We start from the raw sequence: 14,733 nt of genomic DNA, 5'->3' as shown, positions 1-14,733 counted from the left end.
CCTGCAATGGCAGCCAATGTCTATGTGAACTTTCTATTTTATTTAATAAAGGTGGACTGCCACACCTTAAAATACAGTTGGGCGTAATCACCCCAATAACACACCCTGAAGAAGAGACGTGAAATACAAAGATCCAAAATGCATTGGATTTCCCAGCTTTCAGACTGGTTATCAATCAGAATTAATGTGATTGTACAACATGGGTGAGATCTGGGAGTACCATGTATTTAATATGCACATTAGGGAAAGGCCGTGTAGTTTTTCTTTTGATGTATGCATTGATTGAAATGTAAGAAAAAGGGGACTTTGGACTTTTTAGGCAATCAATTTATAGGACGTGGCACCTTTCTATTTATTTTGTATCTGTGATATGATACAAAAATCCATCTAATCTTGATGTATGCATTGTCTTCTAACTTTTGAATTTTGCATATGATTATGTACTAAAGATATTTTTATACTTAATTTTGGCTGCCCTTAAAGTCCCATTGGAGAATTGTTTACAGCAAAGTAAAGAAGCCTGCATATGAATCAGAGAAAATTTCTCATATAGTCTATTATGGTTGCTGCCCATATATTGATCGTCATCCATCAACCTATCACAGCCTTGACAGATAACAATTGATATTTTATGAGCCTGCGGAGTCCCATGGAGAGCTGTCTGCCCAACATTGTGATTGGAGGAGGACTGGGTATGACTCTGTTATGTGTTATTGATGGGACTTTGCTTGATTTGTATTCCCCACCAGAAGGAGAGGGTAGGAGTCTTCTGGAAGCCACCAGATGCAGCTTATTATTGTTCTGGTAAAGCTCTGTTTGTGTAATGATAAGAACTGCAGTAGGTTTTTTGAGAAACAGATTAAAAGTAGAATTTCGGGATATAATTAACTAATCTTAAAACTGCTCCCTCCTCCCTCCTAACACTTATACTAAGTACCCTGCAGAAGAAAGATGTATATACCTACTTATTTTCAGCCAGCTCCAGTCCGGCCATGTGATCATCTCCCCTGTTTTAGCTAGTATCTGCTTCAAGGGAGAGAAGGGGCCACTGACAACGGATGGACCATAGGGGCTTATGGACTGGTCAGGCATTTTGGAGCGTGTAGGCAGGTGCAGTTCCCTTTCTCCACTGCAGGCGGTGCTCCTCCGCATGAGGCACCACAGCTGGACAGGAAGTCAAGAGGAACACAGTTTCTCTATGGTTTCCTGGGTCACTAGGGGAGCACCCAATTGGATGCTGATGCCCCATGTGACTCTGGCTGCAATCTTGGGTCAGGCAGAGCCTACTGAAGGCCCTGGCTCCCAGGCTTGACGCACTTAGGGTGGTTGTAAACCCTTACAAACCACTTTGACCTACAGGTAAGCCTAGATTAAGGCTTACCTTTAGGTCCAAGAAATATCTCCTAAACCTACACGGTTTAGGAGATATTTGCCAAAACACAGGCACCGCTGTCTACGGCGCATGTGTACGGTGCGCCGGTGCACTGAGCGCGCCGCTGTCAACGGCGATATGTCGCGAGTGGCGGCTCCCGAGCGCAAGCGCGGGAGTGATGTCATTGCGGCTTCGTCGAATGACAGCGCCTGGAGCAGCGAGACCCACCGAGAAGATGGAGGCTCCGTACACAAGGGGACAGCGGTGACTTCGCTGGCTCCTGTGTCAGGTAAGTGACACTTAATGGACTACTATGCAATGCACAGTAGTCCATTATGCTTTACCTTTGCAGGGAATCAAAGAGGAAAAAAGTACCCTGTCTGTTAGGGACGGTACTAGCAGTAGGGAAAGGTTCCTGATGAGGAGGGAAAAAGTAGGATCGTAACCATTTTGGACTTCAACCCGCTTGGGCATGAGACGCCCAGGCTGCATTCCACTTTCTCTTAACAGACGCTGTCAACTCGGCTGATACCTGTTCTCTACACATTGTTGGAGTGTACTTCAATAAAAGTTTTCTATTGCACCTCACTGTGTGAATTTTTGTCCCCGCACTATGCTGCACCCCCCCCCCCCACAAGACCTCTCTCGTCTCCCCTGTAGCCCGCTCTGGCTGATACAGGGGCAGGGCTGCTGATAAGGGGATACCTCCAGGGCTCCATAGAGGGATCAGTCCCAGCAGTTGGGACTCCCTATCACTCCAAACACCATCCTTGTCAAAGATCCCCTTCTCTTTTCTGTCTGGACCCTCTTGTGTGCCCCTCCCACAATACTCCATCCGGCTGCTACGGGCATATGGGGGATCACATGATCAGACCAGAGCGCTCTGACATTAGGTATTTATACACGTCTCTCTTCCATGGGGAAAAGGAGGGGGGGGTGGTGCAGGTTTAAGATGAACTAGTTATATCCTAGAATTCCATATTAAGCAGAAATCAGCAAAGTGCGTCTCTTGGTAGACTATAGACCATAGCTTGCAGCAAGATTGAGTTGCTTGATTCTCTGTAGGACTGTTGGGAGGACAGACACACAGGCAATCATACATTCAGTGAAGTTTCTGTAAAATGAAAATTGTTATAAAACATTTATGATTGCTGGAGGCATCTTCTCCCATCCCGTGCCAGGTAATAGCCGCCATGACAGTGGCAGTGGTAGGATCCGGCGTCGTTATGGCAGATGTGATCACATGGCCCGCCTCCTTCCAGGCATTCATTTATATCTGGGAATAAAGAGAGGGAAAATCAACATGTATGGTGGGAAAAAGAGGGATTGCCTCCTACTGTTTGTATTAAATGGAGTCACCCCTTATATCTAGGGGTGCCCATCATCAGAGTCACTTTTTTACATCCAAGAGTGTCTATCAGAGCCCCTACTTGCATTCAGGAGTGCCCATCAGAGTCTCCCTCCCCTTTCATCTATTAGTGCCAATCAGTGCATCCAGGAGTGCCTTACGAGTGTCCGTCAGAATCTTTCCTTACATCCAGGGGTGCCCATTAATCCTCCCTTACATCTGAGGGAGCCCATCAGTCTTCCCTTACATCCAGGGGTGCCCATCAGTCCTCCCTTACATCCAGGAGTGCCCATCAGTCCTCCCTTACATCCAGGGGTGCCCATCAGTCCTCCCTTACATGCAGGAGTGCCCATCAATCCTCCTTTACATGCAGGGGTGCCCATCAGTCCTCCCTTACATCCAGGGGTGCCCATCAGTCCTCCCTTACATCCAGGGGTGCCCACCAGTCCTCCCTTACATCCAGGGGTGCCCATCAATCCTCCTTTACATGCAGGGGTGCCCATCAATCCTCCCTTACATCTAGGGCTGCCCACCAGTCCCTCCTTATATCCGCGGGTTGGGGGGGACATCAGTCCTCCCTTACATCCAGGGACACTCATCAGTCCTCCCTTACATCCAGAGGTGCCTATCAGTCTTCCCTTACATCCAGGGGTGCCCATTAGTCCTCCCTTACATCCAGGGGTGACCATCAGTCCTCCCTTACATCCAGGGATACTCATCAGCCCACCCTTATATCCAGGGGTGCCCATCAGTCCCCCTTACGTCCAGGGGTGCCCATTAGTCGCCCCCTTTACATCCAGGGGTGCCCATCAGTCCCCCCTTACATTCGCATCAGAGTCCTCCCTTACATGCAATGGTGCCCATCTTTCGTGGTCATGGCTGCCTGGCAGTGGATGTACCAGTCACCATATTACAATACACAGACCACTGCCAGCCAGCCTGGGTATTTTGAGTGACATTTGTGGGCCTGATAAAATCTTGTAGCAAGCTGAGCGTACTCAGGCCTGTCTAGTTCCTCGTACTCTTCATTTGGTCCTATCTCGTTCCTCGTACCCATGCCTGTCTAGTTCCTTGTACTCTTCATTCGGTCCTATCTTGTTCCTCATACTCAGGCCTGTCTAGTTCCTCGTATTCTTCATTAGGTCCTATCTTGTTCCTCGTACTCAGGCCCGTCTAGTTCCTCGTATTCTTCATTCGGTCATATCTCAATCCTCGTACTCAGGCCTGTCTAGTTCCTCATACTCTTCATTCAGTCCTGGCTAGTTCCTCGTAATCTTCATTCAGTCCTGGCTAGTTCCTTGTAATCTTCATTCAGTCCTGTCTAGTTCCTTGTAATCTTCATTCAGTCCTGTCTAGTTCCTCGTACTCTTCATTCAGTCCTATCTCGTTCCTCGTACTCAGGCCTGTCTAGTTCCTCGTACTCTTCATTCAGTCCTATCTCGTTCCTCGTACTCAGGCCTGTCTAGTTCCTCATACTCTTCATTCGGTCCTATCTCGTTCCTCGTACTCAGGCCTGTCTAGTTCCTCGTACTCTTCATTCAGTCCTATCTCGTTCCTCGTACTCAGGCCTGTCTAGTTCCTCATACTCTTCATTCAGTCCTATCTCGTTCCTCGTACTCAGGCCTGTCTAGTTCCTCGTACTCTTCATTCAGTCCTATCTCGTTCCTCGTACTCAGGCCTGACTAGTTCCTTGTATTCTTCATTCGGTCCTATCTTATTCCTCGTACTCAGGCATGTCTAGTTCCTCGTACTCTTAATTTGGTCCTATCTCGTTCCTCGTACTCAGGCCTGTCTAGTTCCTCGTACTCTTCATTTGGTCCTATCTTATTCCTTGTACTCTTCATTCGGTCCTATCTCCTTCCTCATACTCAGGCCTGTCTAGTTCCTCATACTCTTCATTTAGTCCTATCTTGTCTCATACTCTTCATTCAGTCCTATCTCCTTCCTCGTACTCTTCATTCGGTCCTATCTCCTTCCTTGTACTCAGGCCTGTCTAGTTCCCCGTACTCTTCATTTAGTCCTATCTTGTCTCATACTCTTCATTCAGTCCTATCTCGTTCCTCGTACTCTTCATTTAGTCCTGTACAGTTCCTGGTGACCTTGTGGAATATTTTCTGGCAAGAGAAGCTGCAGAGGTCATGAAACTTTCCCGATGACTCTTCAGCCTCCACTTTCTGGGTGCGTTTGTGTCATTATTTAGCAGAACGGTTTGCTAATGTTTTGTGCAATCAACAAGATAAAAATATATATTTAGAGATCGATTAATCTCTATCATTCTTTTAATGTCTCTGGAATTGCTCATTCTAAACATGTGCAGCTATGATGAGTGAGCAAATGGATTCCCATTTACTGCAATTGATGAGAAGTCTGACACGGCAAGGTTGAAAATGAAGTGCTGGATTAATATATTATCTGACCCAATGACTTCCCACTAATTAGACCTTCTGATTCATTGCGGAAAACATTACGTTGCTCGTGCATGTCATTATTTTAACACCCGGGTGTCATAAGGGGTTGGCAGCTTCATGCAGAACATCGGTGGTGATGGTAGAGGGAGAAAAAGAAAAATTCCTTATAATTTGACATTAAACTTAGTTTGGTATTAAGTTCTACATTGACTATAAGGGGAACAGCCCTACAGAAGAGTCCCTGGATGTTCCTCGAAACATGTGCAGGCTACATAGAAATACAGTCAAATGCTGAGGTCATAAAGGTTATTACCTTTAGGCTGTATTACATCACACTAGTTTTACTATCCTTTAATTCAATGGAAAAATATATACTATTATGGTATACATCAGGGGTATTGCATTAAAATTAATGGAGGTCCGAATCGCATGTTTGCACAATGACTCAGGTCCTTCACACCACAGCCCCCCCCCCCCCTTGTTCTTCACATAACAGCCCCCCCCCTTGTTCTTCACATTACAGCCCATGCAAGTCTGCCCCCCCCCCCCCACACATTACAGCCCATGCACCTCTGCCCCCTCCATTCACATTGCAGCCTGTGCAGCTCTGCTCCCCCCATTCACATTACAGCCCAATGCCCATGCAGCTCTCCTCGTGCCGCAGTGTCAATACTAAGATGGCCGACGTGTTCTCCCGTTCTTCCTTCCGGGTTCGCAGCCCCCCGGCAACATGAGTGACCGTGATGATGTCACTCCGGTGCATACATGCGGGAGCCGCTGTTGCCAGCATGGGCTCTGAAGGTCCGGCAGTAGCACTGTAAGCTGGACCTTCAGAGCGCATGTGCCCATGATGTCATTGACTGCATGCACTTTGAATATCCCCTAAACCAGTGATGGCGAACCTTGGCACTCCAGATGTTTTGGAACTACAATTCCCAGGATACTCATCTACACTGCAGAGTGCATTAGCATCATGGGAAATGTAGTTCCAAAACATCTGGGGTGCCAAGGTCCGCCATCACTGCCCTAAACTGTGCAAGTTTAGGAGATATTCACAGTACCTACAGGTAAGCCTTATTATAGGCTTACCTGTAGGTAAAAGTGGCAGTACACATTTTACAACCACTTTAACCACCAGGTGATTGGTTGCTGGGGCCGTCCTGCATCCTAAAAAACAATTACTGGCTGGTTAACTTGAAAAATGTAACTCCTGCAGCTCCCGCTCCCACCTTTCATCCCAAGCTGCTGGGCCTCCTGGTCTCTATCTAGAACTGTTCTGCCCGTCTCTCTGCTCTGCTGTGATATTGACAGCAGTGGCGGTAGCCGAGGTGAAAAATCTGCTCCTAAATGGCGGGACTTTAGCAGTCAGATAGGACAGTGACTCGACTCAGATTAATGAGCTTTCCCTCCCCTCCTCCATCAACGAGTTCCAATAGCTCTTCTGCTGGATCAGATTTTACGGGCCAGGCTTCCTCCCTTACTTTCATCTACGAGTCTTCCCTCCTCACCTCCATCCATGAGCCTTCCCTCCCCACCACCATCAACGAGCCTTCCCTCTCCACCTCCATCAATCAGCATTCCCTCTCCACCTCCATCAATGAGCCTTGGCCACCTACGTCCATCAATGAGCTGTCCTCCCCACCTCCATTTTTGAGCCTTCCCTTGCCACCTCCATCAATGAGTTTTCCCTCCCCACCCCCATCAGTGAGCTCCAGTAGATTTTCTGCTGGATCAGATTACACGAGCCAGGCTTCCTCCCTTACTTTCATCAATGAGTCTTCCCTTTCCACCTCCATCAATGAGCCTTCCCTCCCCACCTCCATCAATGAGCCTTGGCCACCCCCCTTCATCAACGAACCTTCCCTCCCACCATTATAAGTGAGCCTTCCCTCCTCACCTCCATCAATTTCCACATCCATCAATGTCCCTTCCCCCCCATCTCCATCAATGAGCCTTCCCTCCCCACCTCCATCCAAGAGCCTTCCATCCCCACCTCTATCAATGAGCTTTCCCTCTCCATCACCATCCATAAGCCTTCCCTCTCCACCTCCATCAATCAGCCTTCCCTCCCCACCTACATCAATGAGCCTTCCCTCCCCACCTCCATCAATGAGCCTTCCCTCCCCACCTCCATCAATGAGCTGTCCACCCCACCTCCATTTTTGAGCCTTCCCTTGCCACCTCCATCAATGAGCTTTCCCTCCCCACCTCCATCAGTGAGCTCCAGTAGCTCTTCTGCTGGATCAGATTACACGAGCCAGGCTTCCTCCCTTACTTTCATCAATGAGTCTTCCCTTTCCACCTCCATAAATGAGCCTTCCCTTCCCACCTCCATAAATGAGCCTTGGCCACCCACCACCATAAATGTGCCTTCACTCCCCACTTCCATCCATGAGACTTCCCTCCCTACCTCCATCAATGAGCCCCCCCCCCCCCCCAATGAAGGAGCCAAATTGGAAAGGGCTACGTCCATGTGAGAATAGCTACCAACATTTGGAAAGGGAAAGCACTAGTGTCAGGGAAGGATTCGGAGAAGACCTGGCAAATATGCCAATGCCCAGTATGGTCGCACTAATTCACGCATGCGCATTGGTCAGTGGCACACGGTGGCAAATCTGCATGTGCGACGGTGCATCAGCGTGTGCAAAGAGCAACAATTGCCAGCGTTCAGTGACCTATATAGGGACAGCAGTTCTTCTCATCAATTGCTGGATTGTCGTCAGACTTTGTATCCTGTGTTCCTGTGCCTTGTTCTTCTGCTTGATTACATATTACCGATCTAGATTACTCATGATTTGTTTTGGCTTCTCTCCTGGCTCTGACCCCGGCTTGCTCCACGGGCCTGCCTCGGCCTCTGTTCCTGATTGACATCCTGTGTTTAACCCTGGCTTGATCCTGACCACGCTTCTGCCTCTGCTCCTGATTGATATCCTGTGTTTGACCTTGGCTTGATTCTCTACCAATCTGCCAAGATCTGCCAGTTCTTCCAAAGAATCACCTGCTGTGCTAACTTCTCTGCTCTCGGGTGTTCTGTAATCAGCAACCATCAGGCAGCTTCATCTTTGGCAACATGTGCTTCTTTGGACGTAGCATCCTCTGTCACCACCTTCAGGGGTACTTTGCACTAAGCCACAAGGAAAGCCCTCTCGTCACTTCGGCCTCCAGTCAGGTACGTGACAACTAGAAGCCATAGTACAAGAGAGAGGAAGACTGCCAAGAACAACAACCTGTTTTCCTGCAATCGCTTGAAATGCCTTGAGTCCTGTTTGCTAAGGAAACCGCAGCCCAACTATAATGGCAGCTGAGTAACTTTTAGTGTATCCCTACTGCATACAGACTAGTGCATTTGCTAGGAAAGGATATGTACTGTGTCATGATCAGGGGTCAGTTTTGGAGACCAGTAGCTATAGCAGTAGAGAGGCTCCCACCAACCAGCTGGATAAGTACACAAGCAGGCCACCCTGACTGATGATGCAGGCTCACCTGAGGTGCGGGGGTTTAAGCAATAACCAGTATTCACCAGAACTCCTGATAGTAAAGATGAATTTTGCTGGATGTTAGTACCAGGTTGCGGTCCTCAGGATCGCCCCACAAGGAGGTGAGCTAGCCGGGGTCCAGTAGTAGATATAGCAGGTAGGGATCAAACAGAAGTGTAGTCAGTAAACAAGCCAAGGGTTGATAACAAGTGGCTGTAGGTTGGGATCAAACAGAAGTGTAGTCAAGGAACAAGTCAAGGTCAGTAATGAGTGGTAGTGGATATAAGGACAGTTGCAGGTATGCAAAGGAACACGATATTGGCTGGAGAGAGCACAATAATTCAGCAAACAGGAAGTGCAGTTACTCGCTTTGTCAAAATCACTGCCACTATCACTACCTCTGTCATCCCCATCCCTACAGTAAACCATTACGCCCAGGGCAGCTTCCCCTCCTGTCCATACCTTATCCTGGCCCTGGATACACATAATACTTCATGTTACTCACCAACACATTGACTGTCTGAGACCATTTCCAAGCGGAACCCTGGAAGACAGCGGCAGGTGTAGGACCCCTCTGAGTTCACACAAAGTTGGGTGCATTCATGGGTACCAAGAGCACATTCATCGATATCTGAGAGTAACAAAGAGACTGGATTAGTGCCATGGCTAGTAAAAGAAAAGTTACCATATGTTTAACGTGCAGGAAGCAGATGTACAGCAGATACAACCATAGTTTCTAAAACCTGGTTTAAAGTCTATCCAAAGTCAAAAGTGAAGGGTTAGAACCCCTGTTGGGCTTTTGTTTTTTGCTGTCTATGGATAATGTGTTTAAAGCAGAAAAATGGGCAAGTGTAAGGATTTGAGGGACTTTGACAAGGAGCACATTATAATGTCTAGGCGACTGGGTCAGAGAAACTCCAAAAGGGATGTTTTCGGTCTGCAGTGGTCAGGACCGACCAAAACTGGTCGAAGAAGAACCTGCCAACCAGTAACAGTGTCATGGACGGCCAAGGCTCATTGATTGAGGGAAGGCTCAGAAATGATGGTGTGGGGAGAGGTTCATTGATGGAGGTGGGGGGGGGGGCTCATTGATGGAGGTGGGGAGGGAAGGCTCATGGATGGAGGTGGGATGGGAAGGCTCATTGATTGATGTAGCTGGGGAGGGAAGGCTCATTTATAGAGGTGGGGAGGGAAGGCTCAATAAAGAAGATGGGCGGCCAAGGCTCCTTGATGGAAGTGAGGAGGGAAGGCTCATTTATAGAGGTGGAAGGGAAGGCTCATTGATGAAGGTGGGCGGCCAAGGCTCATTGATGGAGGTGGGGAGGGAAGGCTCATTGATGGAGGTGGGGAGGGAAGGCTCATTGATGAAGGTGGGAAGGGAAGGCTCATAGATGATGGTGGGAAGAAAGCTCATTGATGGAGGTGGGGGAGGCTCATTGAAGGCAGTGGGGAGGGAAGGCTCATGGATAGAGATGGGGCGGGAAGGCTCATTCATTGATGGAGGTGGGGAGGAAAAGCTCATTTACAGAGGTGGGGAGGGAAGGCTCAATAAAGAAGGTGGGCGGCCAAGGCTCATTGATGGAGGTGAGGAGGGAAGGCTCATTTATAGAGGTGGGAGGGAAGGCTCATTGATGAAGATGGGCGGCCAAGGCTAATTGATGGAGGTGGTGAGGGAAGGGTCATTGATGGAGGTGGAAAGGAAAGGCTCATTGATGAAAGTAAGAGAGAAAGCCTGACCCGTGTAATCTAATCCAGCAGGAGAGCTACTGGAGCTCATTGATGAAGGAGGGGAGGGAAAGCTCATTGATGGAGGTGGGGAGGGAAGGCTCAATGATGGAGGTGGGGGATAGCTCATTGATGGAGGTGGGTGGCCAAGGCTCATTGATAGAGGTGGGGAGGAAAAGCTTATTGATGAAGGTGGGGACGGAGTACTCATTGATGGAGGAGGGGTGGGAAGGCTCGTAGATGATGATGGGGAGAAGGCTCATTGATGGAGGTGGGGGGGCTCATTGATGGAGGTGGGGAGGGAAGGCTCAGTGATGGAGGTGGGGAGTGAGGGCTCATTGATGAAGGTGGTGGTGGGGGGGGGTTCATTGATGGAGGTGGGGAGGGAAGGCTCTTGGATGGAGGTGGTGAGGGAAGGCTCATTTATATAGGTGGGGGAGGCTCATCAAAGATGGTGGGCGACCAAGGCTCATTGATAGAGGTGAGGAGGGAAGGCTCATTTATAGAGGTGGGAGGGAAGGCTCATTGAAGGAGGTGGAAAGGGAAGACTCATAGCTGAAAGTAAGGCAGGAAGCCTGGCCCGTGTAATCTGATCCACCAGAATAGCTACTGGAGCTCATTGTTGGACGTGGGTGGCCAAGGCTCATTGATGGAGGTGGGGAGGGAAGGCTGATTGATGGAGGTGGAAAGGGAAGGCTGATTGATGGAGGTGGAGAGGGAAGGCTCATGGATGGTGGTGGTAAGGGAAGGCTCATTTATGGAGGTGGGCGGCCAAGGATTGTTGATGGAGGTGGAGAGGAAGGGTTCATTTATAGAGGTGGAGAGGGAAGGCTCATTAAGAAAGATCGTGGCCAAGGCTCATGGATGGAGGTGAGGAGGGAAGGCTCATTTATAGAGGTGGGGTGGGAAGACTCATTGATGAAGATGGGCATCCACGGCTCATTTATGAAGCTGAGTGGAGGTGGGGAAGGAAGGCTCATCCATGGAGGTGGGGAGGGAAGGCTCATTGATGGAGGCGAGGAGGGAAAGCTCATTGATGAACATGGGGAGGGAAAGCTCATTGATGGAGGTGAGGGGACAACTCATTGAGGTGGGTGGCCAAGGCTCACTGATAGAGGTGGGGAGGGAAGGCTCATTGACGGTTGTGGGGAGGGTAGGCTCATTGATGAAGGTGGGGAGGGAAGGGAGATTAACCACTTGCTTACTGGGCACTTAAACCCCCCTCAGTCCCAGACCAATTTTCAGCTTTCAGCGCTGATGCACTTTGAATGACAATTACGCGGTCATACAACACTGTACCTAAATGAAGTTTTTATCATTTTTTCCCCACAAATAGAGCTTTCTTTTGGTGGTATTTAATTACAGCTCGGAGTTTTATTTTTTGCTAAACAAACAAAAAAATATGCAAAAAAAAAAAAAATCATGTTTAATAGTTTGTTATAAAATTTTGCAAACGGGTCATTTTTCTCCTTCATTGAAGTGCGCTGATGAGGCGGCACTGATAGGCTGCACTGGTGGGCACTGATAGGCTGCATTGGTGGGCACTGATAGGCTGCACTGGTGGGCACTGATAGGCATAGTTAAGGCGGCACTAATAGGCACAGATAAGGCGGCACCGATGGGCACAGATAAGGCGGCACTGATGGGCAGATGGGCACAGATAAGATGGCACGGATGGGGGGCACAGATGGGTGGCACGGATGGGTGGCACGGATGGGCACTGATAGGTACCACTGATAGATGGGACTGATGGGTACTGATAGGTGGCACTGATAGGTGGCTCTGATAGGTGGCACTGCTGGGCACTGATGGGCGGCACTGCTGGGCACTGGTAGATGACACTGATGGGCACGGATATGTGGCACTGGGGTGCAGCACCTTTGTTGAGGCAGATTGTGGGCACTGCTGGGTGGCACTGTGGGCACTGCTGGGTGGCACTGCTGGGTGGCACTGTGGGCACTGCTGGGTGGCACTGTGGGCACTGCTGGGTGGCACTATGGGCACTGCTGGGTGGCACTGTTGGGGGGCACTTACTTTTTATTAATGTGGCACTGGCAGGGGGCAGGTGGGCACTGGCAGGGGGCAGGTGGGCACTAGCAGGGCTGGCCGTGATCGGGACTGATGCCCCGATCATGGCCGCCGGTGATCGGCTTTTTTTTTTCTCCTCGCGCTGACAGCGCAAGGAGGAATAATAGCCGATTACCAACTCCGTTATATCACATGATCAGCTGTCATTGGCTGACAGCTGATCACGTGATAAGGGGTCGGGATCGACCCCTTGCACGGATCGGTGATCAGGCGAGTCTCATAGACTCGCCGATCACAGAGCGTGCAGGCCGCTCGTGCACGGGACTACGTCAATAGACGTAGTCCCGGAAAAGGAGATCCACGCTGTAGCCGTCATTCGGCTATAGCGCGGGTCTCAAGTGGTTAATGGAGGTGGAGAGAGAAGGCTCATTGATGGAGGTGGGTAGGGAAGGCTCATTGACGGAGGGGGGCTTATTGATAGAGGTAGTGAGGGAAGGGTCATTGATGGAGGTGGAGAGCAAAGGCTCTTTGATGGAGGTGGAGAGGGAAGGTTCATTGATGAATGAAAGGGAGGAAGCCTGGCCCGTGTAATCTGATCCAGCAGAAGAGCTACTGGAGCTCAAATTGCCTAAAAAATTGAATGCCGATTCTGAGCAAGTTGTCATAACACAAAGAGCATTGCAGTTTGTTGTGTATAGGGCTGTGTAGCCGCAGACCTGTCAGGTGCCCATGCTGACCCATGTCTACAGCCAAAAGTGCCTACAATGGGCACATGAGCATCAGAACTAGACCACGGAGCAATGGAAGGTGTCTTCAAGGTGTTAACTTGAAATGTCACCTCCAAATTCTCCAGATCTCCATGCAATTAATCATCTGTGAAATATGGAAAAATAAGTCTGGTTTATGGAGGTTTATGGAGGCCTCGCCTCACAACAGAACTTAAAGTATCTGCCGGCGACGGCTTTGTGCCAGAGACCACAGCAAACCTTCAGAGGTTTAGTGGAGTCCATGGCTACATGGGTCAGGGCTGTTTTGGTGGCAAAAGTGGGACTTACACAATATTAGGTGGGTGGTCATAATGTTATGTCTTATTGTTGTATAACAAAAGGACATTTTATGAACAGTACAAAGTATCTTTATCTTAAAAATTCACATTATACATCAACGTAATCTCTGTAGCTTACAAGTACAGGCCTCACAAATAAAATCCAACATGGTCGAAGGCGTATGTCTATAACAGTTCCAGCAAGACAAAGCCTAATGCAAATATAGGCAGATTGTCTGGACATATGTTATAAAATGCTGTATATATTGTAGGGATCCCCTACAAATGATGAGGCTAATATTATTGTAATGTTTTTATAGATTGTGTAATAATTTTAAGTTAACCACTTGCAGACCGGACCATTTTGCTGGTTAAAGACCAGACCACTTTTTGCGATTCGGCACTGCGCCGCTTTAACTGACAATTGTGCGGTCGTGCGACGTGCCTCCCAAACAAAATTGACGTCCTTTTTTTCCCACAAATAGAGCTTTCTTTTGGTGGTATTTGATCACCTCTGCGGTTTTTATTTTTTGCGCTATAAACAAAAATAGAGCGACAATTTTGAAAAAAACTCATTATTTTTTACTTTTTGTTATAATAAATATCCCCCAAAAATATATAAAAAAAACATTTTTTTCCCTCAGTTTAGGCCGATACGTATTCTTCTACATATTTTTGGTAAAAAAATCGCAATAAGCGATTATTGATTGGTTTGCGCAAAAGTTATAGCGTTTACAAAATAGGGATAGTTTTATAGCATTTTTATTAATAATTTTTTATTATTTTTTTTTTTACTAGTAATGGCGGCGATCAGCGATTTTTATTGTGACTGCGACATTGTGGGGGACCCATCGGACATTTTTGACACGTTTTTGGGACCATTGTCATTTATACAGCAATCAGTGCTATACAAATGCAGTGATTCCTGTGTAAATGACACTGGCAGTGAAGGGGTTAACCAGTGGGTGGCAGTGTAGGGGTTAAGTGTTCCTAGGGGTGTGTTACTAACTGTGGGGGGGTTCGGCTTTCATTTAGTGAACACTAATCTGCTCCAATCACATGGAGCAGAGATCAGCGTCACTAGTTGCTAGGCAGAATGGAGAAATGCTGTTTACACGGCATTTCCTCCATTCAGCCGTCCCGTGAGACGATCGCGGGTATGCCCGCGGCGATCGAGTCCGCGGGTCCCGCGACCGGATTCACGGGGGTCCCGACCAGTGCGGGAGCGTGCCGCCAGCGGCGCTCTCCCGATGGCAGGGCGGCATAGAAGATTGGACGTACATGTACGCCAATATGCCTGCCCGTGCCATTCTGTCGATGTACATCGTCGT

General features: G+C 48.6%; 1 protein-coding gene across 1 annotated transcript in view; it reads right to left on the bottom strand.

The window, feature by feature from the left end:
* Window positions 1-258: 258 nt before the first annotated feature.
* Window positions 259-14,733, bottom strand: part of CRTAC1 (cartilage acidic protein 1) — a 1,115,778-nt gene continuing 1,101,303 nt past the window's right edge. Inside the window, exons 15-16 of the mRNA XM_077455715.1 lie at window positions 9,110-9,235; window positions 259-2,648 (exon numbers count right to left, since the gene is read on the bottom strand). Of these exons, the coding sequence (XP_077311841.1) occupies window positions 2,515-2,648; window positions 9,110-9,235 (260 nt within the window). The 3' untranslated portion in view covers window positions 259-2,514. The remainder of the gene's footprint in view (window positions 2,649-9,109; window positions 9,236-14,733) is intronic.

Source organism: Lithobates pipiens, unplaced genomic scaffold (genome assembly GCF_037356315.1).
Source record: "Lithobates pipiens isolate NorthernLeopardFrog02 unplaced genomic scaffold, aLitPip1_a1.2 Scaffold_25, whole genome shotgun sequence".
NCBI lineage: Eukaryota > Metazoa > Chordata > Amphibia > Anura > Ranidae > Lithobates > Lithobates pipiens.
This window is presented reverse-complemented; position numbering and strand designations above follow the sequence as displayed.